General features: G+C 50.7%; 1 protein-coding gene across 12 annotated transcripts in view; it reads right to left on the bottom strand.

The window, feature by feature from the left end:
• SYNCRIP (synaptotagmin binding cytoplasmic RNA interacting protein) overlaps positions 1–10,365 on the bottom strand; it is a 69,842-nt gene extending 59,477 nt beyond the window's left edge. For 6 of the 12 annotated variants that reach the window (XM_069726407.1, XM_069726403.1, XM_069726405.1 and 3 more), the window contains exons 1-3: positions 10,172–10,332; positions 9,441–9,600; positions 1,644–1,762 (exon numbers count right to left, since the gene is read on the bottom strand). In XM_069726407.1, the coding sequence (XP_069582508.1) occupies positions 1,644–1,762; positions 9,441–9,588 (267 nt within the window). In that variant the 5' untranslated portion in view covers positions 9,589–9,600; positions 10,172–10,332. Of the gene's footprint in view, positions 1–1,643; positions 1,763–9,440; positions 9,601–10,171 lie in introns of all 12 variants that reach the window. The other 6 variants (XM_069726412.1, XM_069726413.1, XM_069726410.1 and 3 more) reach the window with 4 other exon arrangements.
• Between the last annotated feature and the right edge of the window lie 13,014 nt (positions 10,366–23,379).

Here is a 23,379-nt window from a genome sequence, read left to right as displayed (position 1 = left end):
CTTAAATCTGAATTCCGATACCAATTCCCGATATCTTAAACATATCGGGTATCGGAATTCCGATTCTAGATTCAAAAGATCGCCGACTTCATGGCCGACCCCACACAGGGGTCGGGTTTCATGAAACCCGACCTTGCCAAAAGTCGGCGACTTTTGAATATTTTCGACCCGTTTCGCTCAACCCTAGTTACCAGTAAACGTGGAAGCACCTATATTTTCATTGACAAGTGACGGACCCGAGTTGGGGACTTGCTTTTTTTTGTGGATTGAGTTGAAGCTTTTATTGAAAACATTTTACATCACATTTATCCTGTCCTCTACTCTGAGAACTTAACATCAGAGTTACTGTGGACTCCGTCTGGCCTCTGCTCAGCAGTGTCCTTTTCAGAGATGCACAAAACTGTGGCCGACCGAACTTTTATGCACATTTATAAGGACAGACACTGCTGAATCATAGGACAGATTGTGTCCACAGTATCAATCTACCTTATCATAGGGAATCTTCTGTCAGAGGTTGCAACAGAATCACATATTTCAGAGAGCGACCAAAGTGGAGCTGAAGATAAATGTGAGCTGAGCCTTAGTGTGATCTTTGGGAGGCAGCATGAACAAATCAACAGCAGGTCAAGTTTTTTTTTTTTTTTTTATGCAGTTTCTAGCAGGATAAAATTGGGGCTGTGGAGTCTGTGTCCATTTTGCTGGAATCGATATAAAATGAACAGACTCAAAATCTATAATAAATCTATAATAATTTGGGTTCAATAGTTTAGCGCGGGATGTGCGGTAAATGTTTTCATAATTTGGGAAAGTTTTAAAATGTCCTATAAATGTCTGTTCAATTCCTGACTTAAGAATCTAGGCTTTTAGTTGAGATGAATCTGTGATGCACTTTGTGTACATACTCAGTAGGGAGAGCCAGGGAAATTGAGGAGTCGAAAGTTTAGCTTACCGACTCCACAGCCCAGGGTTAAATAATTAGAAAACTTTATTCTTCGTGTCGGTGCGATAGATTTAGATTTTTTATACATATATTTGGCTGTCACATTAAAATATGCTTTTTTACACTACCACATTTTGAGAGCTATAATTTATCCATAATTCTGATGAGTCATGTGAGAGCTTGTTTTTTGATGGACAAGTTTAGTTTACATTTTGATCAGTACCATTTTAGGGCATTTTTTTGCAATGCTGCATTAGGAGAGCTACAGCCTCTCAGCATCATCTAACAGGCTTGCTGTATCTGGCAAATTCAGAGTCATGCAAACCGCGGGTTGCCATGATGCCTATCATGGGGCGCTGACCAGACAGGAGGGAGCCTCCTCCCTTACTCAGGCTCCTAAATGTGATCGATATTTATTGTGCCATTTAAGGGGTTAAACAGAGCAGGGTGATGTAGGCTAAATAACAGTTTGGCTCTTCCCAGTTCCTGAGAAGATTGATAGGTAGAGTCCTGTAAATCACCAGTCACGATATGACTATGGTCCACAATCAGATGTTAAAAGAATATTTTCTCTGAAACTGATGCATTTCAGGTGAAAAATATAGCCAGCTGCAATTGTACACTCAAGATGAGATTCATCCTACCCACAGTTTGGGCAGCATGAATCAGGCAACATATTTCCTTTAAACCACTAAAAATGTACCTGTACATGCGAGAGGTCACTATCCTTGAACTGTTGTAGCACAGCTAATGCACCTTCTTCATTGAATTCCTTCAAAGCTTCAATAGCCCTTTCATCTAGATCACTATGTGACACTAATCCTGTGGAGAAAAAAAAAAAATAGATATCATTAGTTTATGTTAAAGTCTAAGCGTCGCTTAGTGTGACGGTACCCTAAGAATTGGTGGTGGAAGAACACACTGAACCCAGCTGTCTAACTGCCCTGCACAAGGTTAGGATCAGATAGGCTATTTATGCCTGTGCTGGCCCAAATAAAAGTGCAGATATGCTGCTCATTTATCTGCATTTTAAAGGATTTTCCCAACGCAGTTATTCATATCATCAATTTTCTTTAATGGAATTTCAGACAGGGACGTTAAGTGTACACACACCCTAATAACCACTACTATATAAATGCCTCTAGTTCTAGCAACATTGCATTCAAATTTCTTTGTTCACTCAGAGCTACTGACTGGATGAGAAGGATCCAGTTGATACACCATGTGATTCCACAAAAAAACAAAACAAAAGTAACATCCTCCTGTGTGGTAGCAACTAAGTGACTGCTATTAAGTTCACAACCTAACTATTAGGCTTCATTTTGATGTCCATTGATGAAAAAATTAACCATTTCCTGTTAGTGTTCAGGATCACATTTTCATTAGTGTGTCAGTTTTTACCATCATCGTTTAAATTTAGAAAAATAAAAAATAATAATTAAAGATTGCAAAAGTAAATCCTGCCTTAGGGTAAGGTCAGACTGTGCAGCACAAGCAAGATTTGCTATGGGTGTATGGCCGCATGCTTTTGTGGGTAAAACAGTTATGCTACATGCCCATTTAAAGGGAACCTGTCAGGCACATCATGCAGCCTATATTTCAGCCAGGTACAATATCCTCTGAAATGCTCTCAGGTTTCATAGAAAATATACTTTGAAAGATCCAGCCAGGGGCAATAACCAGAGACCTGACTAGTCCGGCAGCACACCTGGACAGCTTCCAGCGCCGCTGAGGTGAGTGACCAGTCTCTCACCATGCACAGGTGAGGGAGAGATCAGACAGTCACCTGCTGTGGGGCTGCTCTATGTGGCAGAAATGCTCACTTGCTATGAGCACAGACTGGAAAAGGTGCGGGCTCATCACCGATGCCTGCACCGAACAGGAGGAGGCACCCAATGACGAACATTGGGTGTTAAGGTACTTAAATATATTTTCTTTGAAAAGGCCAAAGTATTTCAGAGAATAGTTTTCCTGACTGTAATTCATGCTGCCCATGGATTGGTTCAGGTGAAGCTCCCTTGACCTCATTTACATATACATGTTTAAATATGGACATGGAAAAAAAATGGTGCCAGTGGTTTGCATCAGTGTGCCATTCATGTATCTGTTTTTACTATCAGTATGTCAGTGTTTTGGATCAGTATGTTACCAGTGTACGTCCGTCGTCCTGGCAATTCTGCGACGTGTGCACTTAGCCTAAAGGTTAATAATGGCCCCATAAGATGCTCCATAGACATTTGCCCAATATAATGCTCCACAAATGTTGATTATGGCCCCATAAGATGCTCCATAAAGATATTTGCCCCATATAGTGCTGCACAAACGTTATAGCCCCATAAGATACTCCACACAGACATTTGCCCCATACAATGCTGCACAAACGTTAATTATGGCCCCATAAGATGCTCCATACAGACACTTGCCCCATATAGTGCTGCACAAATGTTGATTATGGCCCCATACAGACACTTGCCCCATTTGCTGTTGCTGCAATAAAAAAAAAAAAAAAATATCACACACCTCTCAGTCGCTCAGGCCCCCGGCACTTTCAATATTCACCCGACTTCGTTCCGGGAGCCGCTCCATCTTCCGCACTGACGTTCAGGCAGAGGGCGCGCACTAACCACGCCATCGCGCCCTCTGACCTGAGCGTCACTGCAAAAGACGAAGAGGGAGCGGCGCCTGGAACGGGGAGCAGGTTAATATCGCGCAGCGCTCCCCTCCCCGTTATACTCACCTACTCCTGGCGCGGGGTAGTCCCTTCTTCCTCGGCGCTGCAGATTTTCCCTGTACTGAGCGGTCACCGTTACCGCTCATTACAGTGATGAATATGCGGCTCCACCCCTATGGAAGGTGGAGCCGCATATTCATTACTGTAATGAGCTGTACCATGTGACTGCTCAGTACAGGAAGAAGCTGGGGCAGCGGGCAGCCAGGAACCTGCAGGGACCGCGCCAGGAGCAGGTGAGTAATTAGACAGCCCCCGCTGACCCTCTGGGTATGACTCGAGTATAAGCCGAGAGGGGGACTTTCAGCTGAAAAATGGGCTGAAAATCTCGGCTTATACTCGAGTATATATGGTAAATAAATTGGGTACAGTAGTACAATGCAGTCTCTGCTGTAAATTTTTTCATGACTTTGGGAAAATTATGAAATGTCCTAGAAATGCCTGTTCTGTTCCTGATCTAAGGATCTCTGCTTTTAATTGAGATGAATTTGTGCTGCACTTTATGTACATGCTCAGCAGTGCTGTGGGGTTGGAGTCGGGAAAAATAAGGAGTCGGAGGTTTGGGCTTACTGACTCCACAGCCCTGGCTACATTCAAATAGCTGTGAATTTTTACATTTATGTAAACATGACAGTTTTACTAATGTGTCATCCAGCATCTCAGATATAGAGATATATATAACCACTAAAGACTGTAAAACTGCCTTAAATTATATGTACCCTTTCACTCTTAGGCTGGGTTCACATTACATCTAAGCAGTCCGTTAAACAGACTGCGTTACACCGCGGCGTAACGCAGTCCGTTAACGCTGCCATTAAGCACTATTTTGCGACGTCATCGAAGGTCCTTCGCTCAATGCATCCTTAGGAACGGATGCAGCCGCTTGCACCGCTGAGAGCCGGGGGCCGTCAGAGGGTAAGTATATCCCTTTTTTTTTTTTTTTTTTACATATGAATATGGATCCCAGGGCCCGAGTCTCCTCTCCTCCAGACCCTCCGCACCGCCGTATAAGATGACTGGGTGTATAAGATGACCCCCGTCTTATACGGCGAGTATATCCCAAACGCCATATTTTATATGGAAAAGTTGGGGGTCGTCTTATACGCCCAGTAGTCCTATACACCAGAAAATACGAATATATATGTATCAAATCACCAATCCCCTTTTGTCCCATTCAAAATATTAAAAAAAAAAAATAAATAAATAAAAACATACACATTTGGAATCACCGCGTTCAGAATCTCCCTCATCAATAAAAAAAAAAAAAAAAAAAAAAGGATTAACCTGATCACTAAACGGCATAATAAGAAATAACAGTATCATTAAAACAGTCAGCTCTGCACGCAAAAAATAAGCCCTCATCCAACCCAACATCACAAAAACTGAGACGCTACTGGCATCGGAAAATGGAGCAATTTTTTTTTTTTTTTTAAACAAACTTTGGATTTTTTTGTCACCACTTAAAAATGAACCTCGACATGTTTGGTGTCTATGAGCTTGTCATGACCTAGAGAATCATAATGGCAGGTCAGTTTTAGCATTTGGTGAATATGATTTAAAAAAAAAAAAAAGTTGTGGAAATGCACTTTTTTGCAATTTCACCGCACTTGGAATTTTTTTCACGTTTTCAAGTAGACGATATGGTAAAACCAATGGTGTCGTTCAAATGTACAACTTGTCCCGCAAAAAACAAGCCCTCACATGGCCATATTGACAGAAAAAAGTTATGACTGGGAAGAAGGGGAGCAAAAAACAAACGCAAAAACGAAAGAGAGCTTTGTCTCAAAGGGGTTAATGAAGAACATGGCAGAGTGCATTCATGATCACCACTCCATTCAAATGAAGGGCACAGGAGCCATATAGCTGCATTGGTTGAAGTGCCAATGGTGGGACACTGAAGACACTTCTGGTTTGTTCACACACTGCATTATTTCTCATGGGAAAAACACAGCACTAAGGCTATGTGCCCACAATGCAGAATGCAAGCAGAATTTTCCTCATCAAAACCGGACTCCCTTGGCAGGAAATCCGCTAACGTTTTTCTAGTATTTTTTTTTTCCCCATGCGTCCCAATACAATTATATAGTGGCAAAATCTCCTAAATTCCACAAAATTAATGAACATGCTGCGTTGTTTTTTCACGATGCGTTTCCGCTGTGGAAAAGAACAGCATAAGAACAATGCGTAATTCTATTAAAAATAATGTAATGTTTTGTAAGTGTTTTTTTTAAGAGTTTCCGCAGCGGACAAACGCAGAAAAAACGCAACGTGGGCACATAGCCTTACAGTACCAAAGTGAAAGATTCCTGAAATCTCATGTTGCATATTTTTCCCTTATGCAATGGAAGCCTACGGATGCAGGATCAGTCGCTGACTGTCAAAAGCAGGAATCCAGTGACGGATGCAGTCTTTTGAAACTGAGAACGCGAGGAAGAGAAATTCTCTCTCGCTCTCTCTTTTTACTATTAATGCTGCATCAATAGTAAGAAAGATATAATGTTAAAAAAAAAAATAAAAAAAATAATTAAATCGTGATATTCTTACCTTCCGGCGTCCCCCGTAGCCTTCCCGATGCTGCCGGCAGCTCCCGTTCCCAGTAATGCCTTGCAAAATGACCCGATGACGTAGCGGTCTCGTGAGACTGCTACGTCATCACAGGTCATTTGCTCGCAAGGCATTACAGGGAACGGGAGCTGCTGGCAGCATCACGAGCATCGTGAAGGCAGCGGGAAGGCTGCGAGGGACGCCGGAAGGTAAGAATATCACTATTTTTTATAATTATTTTTAGCCTGGGTTGTGTATGCGTTTTTGCAGCGGAAAAACGTGAAGACGCATACACAACGTGTGCACATAGCCTCGACGGATCCGTAAAAAAAACAAAAAAAAAACGGACCCAGTGCACCCGCTTTTTTACAATCTGCACAGGATCAGTCTTTTCAACATTTTGACGGATTGTAAAAAACGGAAGTGTGAAAGAGACCTTAGTCAATAAGAAATACTGTAGGAGAGAATGAAAATGAGCGCAAATAGGGTCTTATCAGGTGGAGATCGTAAGGTATTGCATTCACCTGACGTATCTTCGCTTTAGAGCGTGGAAACTCAGGCTATGCGCACACGTTGCAGATTTGACTGTGGAATTTTCTGTGCAGATTCTGCATTTCTTGGCAGAAAACGCAGGTCAGAATCTTAGCCTTATTTGATATGTGCACAGGTTGCAGATTTTTGTGCGGATTTCTTTGTTTTTTTTACCCCTGCAGATTTCTATTATGGAATGGGTGCAGAAACGCAGCAGATCTGCAAAAAGAATTGACATGGTCCTTTTTTGAATCTGCTGCGTTCTCCGTGCAGATTTTTGTGCAACATTAGCACAGCTATTTTTTTTTGCCATTGATTTACATTGTACTGTAAATCACTTGCGGATCTGCAGAGTTTCTGCGCAGAAAAAAACGCTGCAGATCTGCAACGTGTGCACATACCCTCAGAGTTGACAGCTGCTGCAGATCCACTGGTCAAAGGATCCGATGACCAAAGAACGTTGTATCAAACTGGAGAAATTCGCGGATGTCACCAGCGCTGCTGTACAAATTACGATCCACACGGTTGTAAGAAAAAAATTGATGGTTTATTCACTCAACACGTTTCGAAGTTATTATGACTTCGAAACACATTGAGTGAATAAACCCATCAATTTTTTTTCTTACAACCGTGTGGATAGTGCTGGTGACATCCACGAATTTCTCCAGTTTGATACAACAGAATAAGTCAGAACACCTTTTAATAAATTGTCAGACAGCTTCTTAGCGAAGTCCTCTTAAAACAACAGCTATACTCTTAGCAGCCACATGTATATCTCCTATTATTTATCAAGATGCACTTCATGCAGGCCATGGGCTGCAGGAGATCATCAATTCAGTAAACACTAATCTAGCTACAGAAATGGAGAATAGGGGTATTTGATCTAAACAAACTAGCTGACTTATCAACTGAGACATCTATACTTCGCCTAGTAAATCTGAACAGTCTCTGTGACAGAAATTTGGAAAATACTGAACTGGTGTCAAAAATAGACAATGACAGGTCCATAATGACACATGTAGGTCCCATCACTGAAAGATAATGATTCTAAGTGACAGGCATACAGTGCCCTTTTCTTTATGCAAAAAAGAGGGTGCAAGTGATCTGGTTTAAAAGTGTGCCATAACTATTTTCTGATCTACAGGCTCTATTTTATTTTTATGACGCCATAAAGAAGCAATCCCATTAAAATGTTCATGAGCTAAACCTTCATGAAAGTATATTTAGTGCAAGTGCGTTAACATGAACTCATTAATATACTCACCGATCGCAGTCTTCCCCAGTTTCCAGCGCCTTTCTGGCTCTTCTGGATCACGAGGTTACCATTACACTCTATATAGACTTAGATGCAACACAGATGCTTAATAAACTTGCATTGTAACATTGAATTCTGGTCCACACAAGCCCCAGTGTGACCCAGAGAGTCGAAATAGTCGTGCCATGACCCAGAAGAGGACTTGAGCTGGAAATCAGGGTATGCAGCGATCAGTGAGGACATTAATACACGTCGACCACACACAGTTTAGACCACCAGTTTTAATGGCAGGCCTTTTTAAATACATGAGGCACAATGCGTTAAGCCGATTTATTGGTTTTGAATAGGTGACGGGTGCCTGACTGCTGGGACCCATATACTGCAAGTTTGAACGGAGCAGCAACCGCAGTTCTCTGCTTCTCTATTCACTGTCTATGGGAGTGACGAAGGTGGCCAGGTATTGTATGACTATCTTAGTCAGCCCCTTAGAAGATGAATGGAGCGGTACAGCTCATGTGTGACCATAGAATATCGGAGCCCCTGTTTTTATGATTAGAGACTCCCTGAAATCAGATACAATTGAGCAGGTGGAAATGTTACCGTGAAACAACCCCTTAAAACCTGAATTATTGAAGCTTTATCACTCACTTTCTTCATCAGGTGGTGAGCGGCACTGATGACATTTCTTCTGCACACATCTACCAGGACATACGCACCTATCCTAAGGGTATGTGCACACATAGAAAGATCCTCTGCGGATTTTTCCGCAGCGGATTTACCAAACTCAAAGAAATTTGGTAAATCCGCAGGGCAAAAACCTGCGCGTTTTTGTGCGGATTCCACTGCGGTTTTCTATTATGGAGCAGGTGTAAAACGGCTGCGGATTCCGCACAAAGAATTGACATGCTGCGGAATGTAAACCGCTGCGTTTCCACGCGTTTTTTTCGGCAGCATGTGCATTGCGTTTCCCATAGGTTTACATTGTACTGTAAATGCATCGCAAACTGCTGCGGATACGCAGCGTGTGCATAGCCTAAATGGACGGGTGCATGATCTGGCGGTGAGCAGCACGGATGACATTTCTTCTGCACACACCTACCAAGACATTGCCATCTATCCTAACTGGATGGCTGCATGATACTATCTGAGCGTGCACACATCCAGGCAGGTCATTGCAGACACCATGTCATCAGAGCCGCTCAACTCTTCTAAATGTTATATGCAAACCCCTTCACTGGCAGAGATTCTGTCATACACTGCAGAGCAACGTATTGAAGACACCTCAAGCACTGAAGGGGTTAAAGAAGGGATGGGACGGGACACCAAAATTATATCTGCAGCTCCCATGTCTTGGAAACCACAAAAAGTTGCTAATTTAGACAAAATCCAATGAAGAAAATAAAGCCAAAATAGAAGCCCCTTTTGGAAGAGCTAGGTCTTACCTGAAATGTAAATTTCATCTAGTTTTTCAGCAACTTTCTGTGGTAAACCAGCATCAAGCAAAGTCTGCAAATGCACTGACGGGGCTACTGCAGCATAAGTATCCATGGGCTCTTCTGTACCATTCCCATTAACATGTTCAGCGGCCATAGCTCCAGATATCTGTACAAATGCAATAATCAGGGCATTAATGGCGACCAGTTGTGCATGCATAAGAAGAGGGCACATTCACTTCGGGGGACGCTACCTTCCAACGTGGCCGCTACTGAGGGCTGGGAACTTTCTGCAGAAGCAGCAGAAGCCTGTCACAGAGCTGTCCATCATCCTGGCCCATGGCTGGGCTGGATTCCCGCCCGCACACTCAGGGAACAAAGCGCCTGTCCTGCTCCCCACCCACAGGACGGCACTAGGCCGGGCCCGGAGCCTGCAGCAAACACGTGCTCGGCGGCAGGCCCGCACACAAGGGCCACATGTGGAGCCAGACAATAGGTCCTCCCGGGCCTACTGACAGCATGGAGGCTCCGCTCTGCACTGTCTGCCCTGCTGCATGACCCGCCATGCTGGCCACATGCTGCACTCCGCCAGAACTAGAGGAGGGCGCAGGACAGAATGCAAACCCGCGTCCTCCCACCCCGCCGCCAACGTGCTCCACCTGGAATCCATTTTCCAGAGTTGCCGGCTCCGGCCGCAAAACGAGCATGACAGGGAAGTGTCTGCAGCACTGGCGGCTTACCTGTCCCGATCCGGGCGGGTGCTGCCTGTGTCCGGGCTGCCTATGCTGTTTGCGGGGGTCAGGGTGTCGGACGAGCGCGCCCCTCGTGTGGTTGCAGCAGCTCCTTGTCCGGTGGAGTGTGGCTGTTGTAAAATGGCGGCCGAGAGAGCCGAGCTCACGCCGCTGGCAGCCAGTCCCACCCCTCCTTCGTGCCTGCGCACTCCTGACGAGACCGCGCGTTGCTGGATGCCATTCATCTCCGGGGTTTCACGAGCTACCCCTGCCTGCTTCATGGGTCCTCCTATACCGGGGAGTGGCCGTGACGTAACCCTGCGGACCCGGGCAGGAAACCCCGGTGAGGTAGCTTTACTAGCTCCCACTTCGCGGGACGGGCGGCCACTATCTGTGGCACGCACCTCGTCAGGACAAGCCTGACTTCTGGTCGAAAATCCACGTCCAACATATCTCGCGTGTGGAATACTGGTCCGCTTCAATGTCACCCTCATTGCTGTTTGTGTGAAAAGTTTTGACAGCATTTTTTTTGTATTCTTTTAAACCTTTGTACAAATAAGGTGTAGATTCTCTGAGGCCAGCTCCTGGTGATACCTGAGGCATAGCTTCTCTGAGGCCGGCTCCTGGTGATACCTGAGGCGTAGCTTCTCTGAGGCCGGCTCCTGGTGATACCTGAGGTGTAGCTTCTCTGAGGCCGGCTCCTGGTGATACCTGAGGCGTAGCTTCTCTGAGGCCGGCTCCTGGTGATACCTGAGGTGTAGCTTCTCTGAGGCCGGCTCCTGGTGATACCTGAGGTGTAGCTTCTCTGAGGCCAGCTCCTCGTGATACCTGAGGTGTAGCTTCTCTGAGGCCGGCTCCTGGTGATACCTGAGGCATAGCTTCTCTGAGGCCGGCTCCTGGTGATACCTGAGGCGTAGCTTCTCTGAGGCCGGCTCCTGGTGATACCTGAGGTGTAGCTTCTCTGAGGCCGGCTCCTGGTGATACCTGAGGTGTAGCTTCTCTGAGGCCGGCTCCTGGTGATACCTGAGGCGTAGCTTCTCTGAGGCCGGCTCCTGGTGATACCTGAGGTGTAGCTTCTCTGAGGCCAGCTCCTGGTGATACCTGAGGCGTAGCTTCTCTGAGGCCGGCTCCTGGTGATACCTGAGGTGTAGCTTCTCTGAGGCCAGCTCCTCGTGATACCTGAGGTGTAGCTTCTCTGATGCAGACTCCTGCTGATACTTGAGGTATAGCTTCTCAAGATACCTGAGGTATAGCTTCTCTGAGGCCAACTCCTGATAAGTAAGGTGTTTAGCTTCTCTGAGGCCGGCTCCTGGTGATACCTGAGGTGTAGCTTCTCTGAGGCCGGCTCCTGGTGATACCTGAGGTGTAGCTTCTCTGAGGTCGGCTCCTGGTGATACCTGAGGTATAGCTTCTCTGAGGCCGGCTCCTGGTGATACCTGAGGTGTAGCATCTCTGAGGCCAGCACCTCGTGATACCTGAGGTGTAGCTTCTCTGAGGCCGGCTCCTGGTGATACCTGAGGTGTAGCTTCTCTGAGGCCGGCTCCTCGTGATACCTGAGGTGTAACTTGTCTGAGGCCAGCTCCTCGTGATACCTGAGGTGTAGCTTCTCTGAGGCCGGCTCCTGGTGATACCTGAGGTGTAGCTTCTCTGAGGCCGGCTCCTGGTGATACCTGAGGTGTAGCTTCTCTTTGGCTAGCTCCTTGTGATACCTGAGGTGTAGCTTCTCTGAGGCCAGCTCCTCGTGATACCTGAGGTGTAGCTTCTCTGATGCCGGCTCCTGCTGATACTTGAGGTATAGCTTCTCAAGATACCTGAGGTATAGCTTCTCTGAGGCCAACTCCTGATAAGTAAGGTGTTTAGCTTCTCTGAGGCCGGCTCCTGGTGATACCTGAGGTGTAGCTTCTCTGAGGCCGGCTCCTGGTGATACCTGAGGTGTAGCTTCTCTGAGGTCGGCTCCTGGTGATACCTGAGGTATAGCTTCTCTGAGGCCGGCTCCTGGTGATACCTGAGGCATAGCTTCTCTGAGGCCGGCTCCTGGTGATACCTGAGGTGTAGCTTCTCTGAGGCCGGCTCCTGGTGATACCTGAGGTGTAGCTTCTCTGAGGCCGGCTCCTGGTGATACCTGAGGTGTAGCTTCTCTGAGGTCGGCTCCTGGTGATACCTGAGGTATAGCTTCTCTGAGGCCGGCTCCTGGTGATACCTGAGGTGTAGCATCTCTGAGGCCAGCACCTCGTGATACCTGAGGTGTAGCTTCTCTGAGGCCGGCTCCTGGTGATAACTGAGGTGTAGCTTCTCTGAGGCCGGCTCCTCGTGATACCTGAGTTGTAACTTGTCTGAGGCCAGCTCCTCGTGATACCTGAGGTGTAGCTTCTCTGAGGCCGGCTCCTGGTGATACCTGAGGTGTAGCTTCTCTGAGGCCGGCTCCTGGTGATACCTGAGGTGTAGCTTCTCTTTGGCCGGCTCCTTGTGATACCTGAGGTGTAGCTTCTCTGAGGCCAGCTCCTCGTGATACCTGAGGTGTAGCTTCTCTGATGCCGGCTCCTGCTGATACTTGAGGTATAGCTTCTCAAGATACCTGAGGTATAGCTTCTCTGAGGCCAACTCCTGATAAGTAAGGTGTTTAGCTTCTCTGAGGCCGGCTCCTGGTGATACCTGAGGTGTAGCTTCTCTGAGGCCGGCTCCTGGTGATACCTGAGGTGTAGCTTCTCTGAGGCTGGCTCCTGGTGATACCTGAGGTGTAGCTTCTCTGAGGCCGGCTCCTGGTGATACCTGAGGTGTAGCTTCTCTGAGGCCGGCTCCTGGTGATACCTGAGGTGTAGCTTCTCTGAGGCCGGCTCCTCGTGATACCTGAGGTGTAGCTTCTCTGAGGCCGGCTCCTGGTGATACCTGAGGTATAGCTTCTCTGAGGCCAGGTCCTCATGATACCTGAGGTGTAGCTTCTCTGATGCCGACTCCTGCTGATACTTGAGGTGTAGCTTCTCAAGATACCTGAGGTATAGCTTCTCTGAGGCCAACTCCTGATAAGTAAGGTGTTTAGCTTCTCTGAGGCTGGCTCCTGGTGATACCTGAGGTGTAGCTTCTCTGAGGCCGGCTCCTGGTGATACCTGAGGTGTAGCTTCTCTGAGGCCGGCTCCTGGTGATACCTGAGGTGTAGCTTCTCTGAGGCCGGCTCCTGGTGATACCTGAGGTGTAGCTTCTCTGAGGCTGGCTCCTGGTGATACCTGAGGTGTAGCTTCTCTGAGGCCGGCTCCTGGTGATACCTGAGGTGTAGCTTCTCTGAGGCCGGCTCCTGGTGATACCTGAGGTGTAGCTTCTCTGAGGCCGGCTCCTCGTGATACCTGAGGTGTAGCTTCTCTGAGGCCGGCTCCTGGTGATACCTGAGGTATAGCTTCTCTGAGGCCGTCTCCTGGTGATACCTGAGGTGTAGCTTCTCTGAGGCCAGCTCCTCGTGATACCTGAGGTGTAGCTTCTCTGAGGCCGGCTCCTGGTGATACCTGAGGTGTAGCTTCTCTGAGGTCGGCTCCTGGTGATACCTGAGGTGTAGCTTCTCTGAGGCCGGCTCCTCGTGATACCTGAGGTGTAACTTGTCTGAGGCCAGCTCCTCGTGATACCTGAGGTGTAGCTTCTCTGAGGCCGGCTCCTGGTGATAGCTGAGGTGTAGCTTCTCTTTGGCCGGCTCCTTGTGATACCTGAGGTGTAGCTTCTCTGAGGCCAGCTCCTCGTGATACCTGAGGTGTAGCTTCTCTGATGCCGGCTCCTGCTGATACTTGAGGTATAGCTTCTCAAGATACCTGAGGTATAGCTTCTCTGAGGCCAACTCCTGATAAGTAAGGTGTTTAGCTTCTCTGAGGCCGGCTCCTGGTGATACCTGAGGTGTAGCTTCTCTGAGGCCGGCTCCTGGTGATACCTGAGGTGTAGCTTCTCTGAGGCTGGCTCCTGGTGATACCTGAGGTGTAGCTTCTCTGAGGCCGGCTCCTGGTGATACCTGAGGTGTAGCTTCTCTGAGGCCTGCTCCTGGTGATACCTGAGGTGTAGCTTCTCTGAGGCCAGCTCCTCGTGATACCTGAGGTGTAGCTTCTCTGAGGCCGGCTCCTGGTGATACCTGAGGTATAGCTTCTCTGAGGCCGTCTCCTGGTGATACCTGAGGTGTAGCTTCTCTGAGGCCAGCTCCTCGTGATACCTGAGGTGTAGCTTCTCTGAGGCCGGCTCCTGGTGATACCTGAGGTGTAGCTTCTCTGAGGTCGGCTCCTGGTGATACCTGAGGTGTAGCTTCTCTGAGGCCGGCTCCTCGTGATACCTGAGGTGTAACTTGTCTGAGGCCAGCTCCTCGTGATACCTGAGGTGTAGCTTCTCTGAGGCCGGCTCCTGGTGATACCTGAGGTGTAGCTTCTCTTTGGCCGGCTCCTTGTGATACCTGAGGTGTAGCTTCTCTGATGCCGGCTCCTGCTGATACTTGAGGTATAGCTTCTCAAGATACCTGAGGTATAGCTTCTCTGAGGCCAACTCCTGATAAGTAAGGTGTTTAGCTTCTCTGAGGCCGCCTCCTGGTGATACCTGAGGTGTAGCTTCTCTGAGGCCGGCTCCTGGTGATACCTGAGGTGTAGCTTCTCTGAGGCTGGCTCCTGGTGATACCTGAGGTGTAGCTTCTCTGAGGCCGGCTCCTGGTGATACCTGAGGTGTAGCTTCTCTGAGGCCGGCTCCTGGTGATACCTGAGGTGTAGCTTCTCTGAGGCCAGCTCCTCGTGATACCTGAGGTGTAGCTTCTCTGAGGCCGGCTCCTGGTGATACCTGAGGTATAGCTTCTCTGAGGCCGGCTCCTGGTGATACCTGAGGTGTAGCTTCTCTGAGGCCAGCTCCTCGTGATACCTGAGGTGTAGCTTCTCTGAGGCCGGCTCCTGGTGATACCTGAGGTGTAGCATCTCTGAGGCCAGCACCTCGTGATACCTGAGGTGTAGCTTCTCTGAGGCCGGCTCCTGGTGATACCTGAGGTGTAGCTTCTCTGAGGCCGGCTCCTCGTGATACCTGAGGTGTAACTTGTCTGAGGCCAGCTCCTCGTGATACCTGAGGTGTAGCTTCTCTGAGGCCGGCTCCTGGTGATACCTGAGGTATAGCTTCTCTGAGGCCGGCTCCTGGTGATAGCTGAGGTGTAGCTTCTCTGAGGCCAGCTCCTCGTGATACCTGAGGTGTAGCTTCTCTGAGGCCGGCTCCTGGTGATACCTGAGGTGTAGCTTCTCTGAGGCCGGCTCCTCGTGATACCTGAGGTGTAACTTGTCTGAGGCCAGCTCCTCGTGATACCTGAGGTGTAGCTTCTCTGAGGCTGGCTCCTGGTGATGAGTGAGGTGTAACTTCTCTGATGCCGGCTCCTGCTGATACTTGAGGTATAGCTTCTCAAGATACCTGAGGTGTAGCTTCTCTGAGGCCGGCTCCTGGTGATACCTGAGGTGTAGCTTGTCTAAAGCCAGCTCCTCGTGATACCTGAGGTGTAACTTGTCTGAGGCCGGCTCCTGGTGATACCTGAGGTGTAGCTTCTCTGAGGCTGGCTCCTGGTGATACCTGAGGTGTAACTTCTCTGAGGCCGGCTCCTGGTGATACCTGAGGTGTAGCTTCTCTGAGGCCGGCTCCTCGTGATACCTGAGGTGTAACTTGTCTGAGGCCAGCTCCTCGTGATACCTGAGGTGTAGCTTCTCTGAGGCTGGCTCCTGGTGATGAGTGAGGTGTAACTTCTTTAAGGGAGGCTCCTGGTCATAAGTGAGGTGTAGCTTCTCTGAGGCCTGCTCCTCGTGATACCTGAGGTGTATCTTCTCTGAGGCCGGCTCCTGGTGATACCTGAGGTGTAGCTTCTCTGAGGCCGGCTCCTGGTGATACCTGAGGTGTAGCTTCTCTGAGGCCAGCTCCTTGTGATACCTGAGGTGTAGCTTCTCTGAGGCCAGCTCCTCGTGATACCTGAGGTGTAGCTTCTCTGATGCCGGCTCCTGCTGATACTTGAGGTATAGCTTCTCTGAGGCCAACTCCTGATAAGTAAGGTGTTTAGCTTCTCTGAGGCCGGCTCCTGGTGATACCTGAGGTGTAGCTTCTCTGAGGCCGGCTCCTGGTGATACCTGAGGTGTAGCTTCTCTGAGGCCAGCTCCTCGTGATACCTGAGGTGTAGCTTGTCTGAGGCCAGCTCCTCGTGATACCTGAGGTGTAGCTTCTCTGAGGCCGGCTCCTCGTGATACCTGAGGTGTAGCTTCTCTGAGGCCAGCTCCTCGTGATACCTGAGGTGTAGCTTCTCTGAGGCCGGCTCCTGGTGATACCTGAGGTGTAGCTTCACTGAGGCCGGCTCCTGGTGATACCTGAGGTGTAGCTTCTCTGAGGCCAGCTCCTCGTGATACCTGAGGTGTGGCTTCTCTGAGGCCAGCTCCTTGTGATACCTGAGGTGTAGCTTCTCTGAGGCCGGCTCCTGGTGATACCTGAGGTGTAGCTTCTCTGAGGCCGGCTCCTGGTGATACCTGAGGTGTAGCTTCTCTGAGGCCGGCTCCTCGTGATACCTGAGGTGTAACTTGTCTGAGGCCAGCTCCTCGTGATACCTGAGGTGTAGCTTGTCTGAGGCCAGCTCCTCATGATACCTGAGGTGTAGCTTCTCTGAGACCGGCTCCTGGTGATACCTGAGGTGTAGCTTCTCTGAGGCTGGCTCCTGGTGATACTTGAGGTATAGCTTCTCAAGATACCTGAGGCATAGCTTCTCTGAGGCCGGCTCCTGGTGATACCTGAGGTGTAGCTTCTCTGAGGCCGGCTCCTGGTGATACCTGAGGTGTAGCTTCTCTGAGGCCGGCTCCTAGTGATACCTGAGGTGTAGCTTCTCTGAGGTCGGCTCCTGGTGATACCTGAGGTGTAGCATCTCTGAGGCCGGCTCCTGGTGATACCTGAGGTGTAGCTTCTCTGAGGTCGGCTCCTGGTGATACCTGAGGTGTAGCATCTCTGAGGCCGGCTCCTGGTGATACCTGAGGTGTAGCTTCTCTGAGGCCGGCTCCTGGTGATACCTGAGGTGTAGCATCTCTGAGGCCAGCACCTCGTGATACCTGAGGTGTAGCTTCTCTGAGGCCGGCTCCTGGTGATACCTGAGGTGTAGCTTCTCTGAGGCCGGCTCCTGGTGATACCTGAGGTGTAGCTTCTCTGAGGCTGGCTCCTGGTGATACCTGAGGTGTAGCTTCTCTGAGGCCGGCTCCTGGTGATACCTGAGGTGTAGCTTCTCTGAGGCCGGCTCCTGGTGATACCTGAGGTGTAGCTTCTCTTTGGCCGGCTCCTTGTGATACCTGAGGTGTAGCTTCTCTGAGGCCAGCTCCTCGTGATACCTGAGGTGTAGCTTCTCTGATGCCGACTCCTGCTGATACTTGAGGTATAGCTTCTCAAGATACCTGAGGTATAGCTTCTCTGAGGCCAACTCCTGATAAGTAAGGTGTTTAGCTTCTCTGAGGCCGGCTCCTGGTGATACCTGAGGTGTAGCTTCTCTGAGGCCGGCTCCTGGTGATACCTGAGGTGTAGCTTCTCTGAGGTCGGCTCCTGGTGATACCTGAGGCATAGCTTCTCTGAGGCCGGCTCCTGGTGATACCTGAGGTGTAGCTTCTCTGAGGCCGGCTCCTGGTGATACCTGAGGTGTAGCTTCTCTGAGGCCGGCTCCTGGTGATACCTGAGGTGTAGCTTCTCTGAGGTCGGCTCCTGGTGATACCTGAGGTATAGCTTCTCTGAGGCCGGCTCCTGGTGATACCTGAGGTGTAGCATCTCTGAGGCCAGCACCTCGTGATACCTGAGGTGTAGCTTCTCTGAGGCCGGCTCCTGGTGATACCTGAGGTGTAGCTTCTCTGAGGCCGGCTCCTCGTGATACCTGAGGTGTAACTTGTCTGAGGCCAGCTCCTCGTGATACCTGAGGTGTAGCTTCTCTGAGGCCGGCTCCTGGTGATACCTGAGGTATAGCTTCTCTGAGGCCGGCTCCTGGTGATAGCTGAGGTGTAGCTTCTCTGAGGCCAGCTCCTCGTGATACCTGAGGTGTAGCTTCTCTGAGGCCGGCTCCTGGTGATACCTGAGGTGTAGCTTCTCTGAGGCCGGCTCCTCGTGATACCCGAGGTGTAACTTGTCTGAGGCCAGCTCCTCGTGATACCTGAGGTGTAGCTTCTCTGAGGCTGGCTCCTGGTGATGAGTGAGGTGTAACTTCTTTAAGGGAGGCTCCTGGTCATAAGTGAGGTGTAGCTTCTCTGAGGCCTGCTCCTCGTGATACCTGAGGTGTATCTTCTCTGAGGCCGGCTCCTGGTGATACCTGAGGTGTAGCTTCTCTGAGGCCGGCTCCTGGTGATACCTGAGGTGTAGCTTCTCTGAGGCCAGCTCCTTGTGATACCTGAGGTGTAGCTTCTCTGAGGCCAGCTCCTCGTGATACCTGAGGTGTAGCTTCTCTGATGCCGGCTCCTGCTGATACTTGAGGTATAGCTTCTCTGAGGCCAACTCCTGATAAGTAAGGTGTTTAGCTTCTCTGAGGCCGGCTCCTGGTGATACCTGAGGTGTAGCTTCTCTGAGGCCGGCTCCTCGTGATACCTGAGGTGTAGCTTCTCTGAGGCCGGCTCCTGGTGATACCTGAGGTGTAGCTTCTCTGAGGCCAGCTCCTCGTGATACCTGAGGTGTAGCTTGTCTGAGGCAAGCTCCTCGTGATACCTGAGGTGTAGCTTCTCTGAGGCCAGCTCCTCGTGATACCTGAGGTGTAGCTTCTCTGAGGCCGGCTCCTCGTGATACCTGAGGTGTAGCTTCTCTGAGGCCAGCTCCTCGCGATACCTGAGGTGTAGCTTCTCTGAGGCCGGCTCCTGGTGATACCTGAGGTGTAACTTGTCTGAGGCCAGCTCCTCGTGATACCTGAGGTGTAGCTTGTCTGAGGCCAGCTCCTCATGATACCTGAGGTGTAGCTTCTCTGAGGCCGGCTCCTGGTGATACCTGAGGTGTAGCTTCTCTGAGGCTGGCTCCTGGTGATACTTGAGGTATAGCTTCTCAAGATACCTGAGGCATAGCTTCTCTGAGGCCGGCTCCTGGTGATACCTGAGGTGTAGCTTCTCTGAGGCCGGCTCCTGGTGATACCTGAGGTGTAGCTTCTCTGAGGCCGGCTCCTGGTGATACCTGAGGTGTAGTTTCTCTGAGGTCGGCTCCTGGTGATACCTGAGGTGTAGCATCTCTGAGGCCGGCTCCTGGTGATACCTGAGGTGTAGCTTCTCTGAGGTCGGCTCCTGGTGATACCTGAGGTGTAGCATCTCTGAGGCCGGCTCCTGGTGATACCTGAGGTGTAGCTTCTCTGAGGCCGGCTCCTGGTGATACCTGAGGTGTAGCATCTCTGAGGCCAGCACCTCGTGATACCTGAGGTGTAGCTTCTCTGAGGCCGGCTCCTGGTGATACCTGAGGTGTAGCTTCTCTGAGGCCGGCTCCTGGTGATACCTGAGGTGTAGCTTCTCTGAGGCTGGCTCCTGGTGATACCTGAGGTGTAGCTTCTCTGAGGCCGGCTCCTGGTGATACCTGAGGTGTAGCTTCTCTTTGGCCGGCTCCTTGTGATACCTGAGGTGTAGCTTCTCTGAGGCCAGCTCCTCGTGATACCTGAGGTGTAGCTTCTCTGATGCCGACTCCTGCTGATACTTGAGGTATAGCTTCTCAAGATACCTGAGGTATAGCTTCTCTGAGGCCAACTCCTGATAAGTAAGGTGTTTAGCTTCTCTGAGGCCGGCTCCTGGTGATACCTGAGGTGTAGCTTCTCTGAGGCCGGCTCCTGGTGATACCTGAGGTGTAGCTTCTCTGAGGTCGGCTCCTGGTGATACCTGAGGCGTAGCTTCTCTGAGGCCGGCTCCTGGTGATACCTGAGGTGTAGCTTCTCTGAGGCCGGCTCCTGGCGATACCTGAGGTGTAGCTTCTCTGAGGCCGGCTCCTGGTGATACCTGAGGTGTAGCTTCTCTGAGGTCGGCTCCTGGTGATACCTGAGGTATAGCTTCTCTGAGGCCGGCTCCTGGTGATACCTGAGGTGTAGCATCTCTGAGGCCAGCACCTCGTGATACCTGAGGTGTAGCTTCTCTGAGGCCAGCTCCTCGTGATACCTGAGGTGTAGCTTCTCTGAGGCCGGCTCCTGGTGATACCTGAGGTGTAGCTTCACTGAGGCCGGCTCCTGGTGATACCTGAGGTGTAGCTTCTCTGAGGCCAGCTCCTCGTGATACCTGAGGTGTGGCTTCTCTGAGGCCAGCTCCTTGTGATACCTGAGGTGTAGCTTCTCTGAGGCCGGCTCCTGGTGATACCTGAGGTGTAGCTTCTCTGAGGCCGGCTCCTGGTGATACCTGAGGTGTAGCTTCTCTGAGGCCGGCTCCTCGTGATACCTGAGGTGTAACTTGTCTGAGGCCAGCTCCTCGTGATACCTGAGGTGTAGCTTGTCTGAGGCCAGCTCCTCATGATACCTGAGGTGTAGCTTCTCTGAGACCGGCTCCTGGTGATACCTGAGGTGTAGCTTCTCTGAGGCTGGCTCCTGGTGATACTTGAGGTATAGCTTCTCAAGATACCTGAGGCATAGCTTCTCTGAGGCTGGCTCCTGGTGATACCTGAGGTGTAGCTTCTCTGAGGCCGGCTCCTGGTGATACCTGAGGTGTAGCTTCTCTGAGGCCGGCTCCTAGTGATACCTGAGGTGTAGCTTCTCTGAGGTCGGCTCCTGGTGATACCTGAGGTGTAGCATCTCTGAGGCCGGCTCCTGGTGATACCTGAGGTGTAGCTTCTCTGAGGTCGGCTCCTGGTGATACCTGAGGTGTAGCATCTCTGAGGCCGGCTCCTGGTGATACCTGAGGTGTAGCTTCTCTGAGGCCGGCTCCTGGTGATACCTGAGGTGTAGCATCTCTGAGGCCAGCACCTCGTGATACCTGAGGTGTAGCTTCTCTGAGGCCGGCTCCTGGTGATACCTGAGGTGTAGCTTCTCTGAGGCCGGCTCCTGGTGATACCTGAGGTGTAGCTTCTCTGAGGCTGGCTCCTGGTGATACCTGAGGTGTAGCTTCTCTGAGGCCGGCTCCTGGTGATACCTGAGGTGTAGCTTCTCTGAGGCCGGCTCCTGGTGATACCTGAGGTGTAGCTTCTCTTTGGCCGGCTCCTTGTGATACCTGAGGTGTAGCTTCTCTGAGGCCAGCTCCTCGTGATACCTGAGGTGTAGCTTCTCTGATGCCGACTCCTGCTGATACTTGAGGTATAGCTTCTCAAGATACCTGAGGTATAGCTTCTCTGAGGCCAACTCCTGATAAGTAAGGTGTTTAGCTTCTCTGAGGCCGGCTCCTGGTGATACCTGAGGTGTAGCTTCTCTGAGGCCGGCTCCTGGTGATACCTGAGGTGTAGCTTCTCTGAGGTCGGCTCCTGGTGATACCTGAGGCATAGCTTCTCTGAGGCCGGCTCCTGGTGATACCTGAGGTGTAGCTTCTCTGAGGCCGGCTCCTGGTGATACCTGAGGTGTAGCTTCTCTGAGGCCGGCTCCTGGTGATACCTGAGGTGTAGCTTCTCTGAGGTCGGCTCCTGGTGATACCTGAGGTATAGCTTCTCTGAGGCCGGCTCCTGGTGATACCTGAGGTGTAGCATCTCTGAGGCCAGCACCTCGTGATACCTGAGGTGTAGCTTCTCTGAGGCCGGCTCCTGGTGATACCTGAGGTGTAGCTTCTCTGAGGCCGGCTCCTCGTGATACCTGAGGTGTAACTTGTCTGAGGCCAGCTCCTCGTGATACCTGAGGTGTAGCTTCTCTGAGGCCGGCTCCTGGTGATACCTGAGGTATAGCTTCTCTGAGGCCGGCTCCTGGTGATAGCTGAGGTGTAGCTTCTCTGAGGCCAGCTCCTCGTGATACCTGAGGTGTAGCTTCTCTGAGGCCGGCTCCTGGTGATACCTGAGGTGTAGCTTCTCTGAGGCCGGCTCCTCGTGATACCCGAGGTGTAACTTGTCTGAGGCCAGCTCCTCGTGATACCTGAGGTGTAGCTTCTCTGAGGCTGGCTCCTGGTGATGAGTGAGGTGTAACTTCTTTAAGGGAGGCTCCTGGTCATAAGTGAGGTGTAGCTTCTCTGAGGCCTGCTCCTCGTGATACCTGAGGTGTATCTTCTCTGAGGCCGGCTCCTGGTGATACCTGAGGTGTAGCTTCTCTGAGGCCGGCTCCTGGTGATACCTGAGGTGTAGCTTCTCTGAGGCCAGCTCCTTGTGATACCTGAGGTGTAGCTTCTCTGAGGCCAGCTCCTCGTGATACCTGAGGTGTAGCTTCTCTGATGCCGGCTCCTGCTGATACTTGAGGTATAGCTTCTCTGAGGCCAACTCCTGATAAGTAAGGTGTTTAGCTTCTCTGAGGCCGGCTCCTGGTGATACCTGAGGTGTAGCTTCTCTGAGGCCGGCTCCTCGTGATACCTGAGGTGTAGCTTCTCTGAGGCCGGCTCCTGGTGATACCTGAGGTGTAGCTTCTCTGAGGCCAGCTCCTCGTGATACCTGAGGTGTAGCTTGTCTGAGGCCAGCTCCTCGTGATACCTGAGGTGTAGCTTCTCTGAGGCCAGCTCCTCGTGATACCTGAGGTGTAGCTTCTCTGAGGCCGGCTCCTCGTGATACCTGAGGTGTAGCTTCTCTGAGGCCAGCTCCTCGCGATACCTGAGGTGTAGCTTCTCTGAGGCCGGCTCCTGGTGATACCTGAGGTGTAGCTTCACTGAGGCCGGCTCCTCATGATACCTGAGGTGTAGCTTCTCTGAGGCCAGCTCCTCGTGATACCTGAGGTGTGGCTTCTCTGAGGCCAGCTCCTTGTGATACCTGAGGTGTAGCTTCTCTGAGGCCGGCTCCTGGTGATACCTGAGGTGTAGCTTCTCTGAGGCCGGCTCCTGGTGATACCTGAGGTGTAGCTTCTCTGAGGCCGGCTCCTCGTGATACCTGAGGTGTAACTTGTCTGAGGCCAGCTCCTCGTGATACCTGAGGTGTAGCTTGTCTGAGGCCAGCTCCTCATGATACCTGAGGTGTAGCTTCTCTGAGGCCGGCTCCTGGTGATACCTGAGGTGTAGCTTCTCTGAGGCTGGCTCCTGGTGATACTTGAGGTATAGCTTCTCAAGATACCTGAGGCATAGCTTCTCTGAGGCCGGCTCCTGGTGATACCTGAGGTGTAGCTTCTCTGAGGCCGGCTCCTGGTGATACCTGAGGTGTAGCTTCTCTGAGGCCGGCTCCTGGTGATACCTGAGGTGTAGCTT

The sequence above is a fragment of the Ranitomeya imitator genome, chromosome 5 (genome assembly GCF_032444005.1).
Source record: "Ranitomeya imitator isolate aRanImi1 chromosome 5, aRanImi1.pri, whole genome shotgun sequence".
Taxonomy (NCBI): domain Eukaryota; kingdom Metazoa; phylum Chordata; class Amphibia; order Anura; family Dendrobatidae; genus Ranitomeya; species Ranitomeya imitator.
The sequence above is the reverse complement of the archived record's forward strand: the minus strand, read 5'-3'. Positions and strand labels throughout refer to the sequence as shown.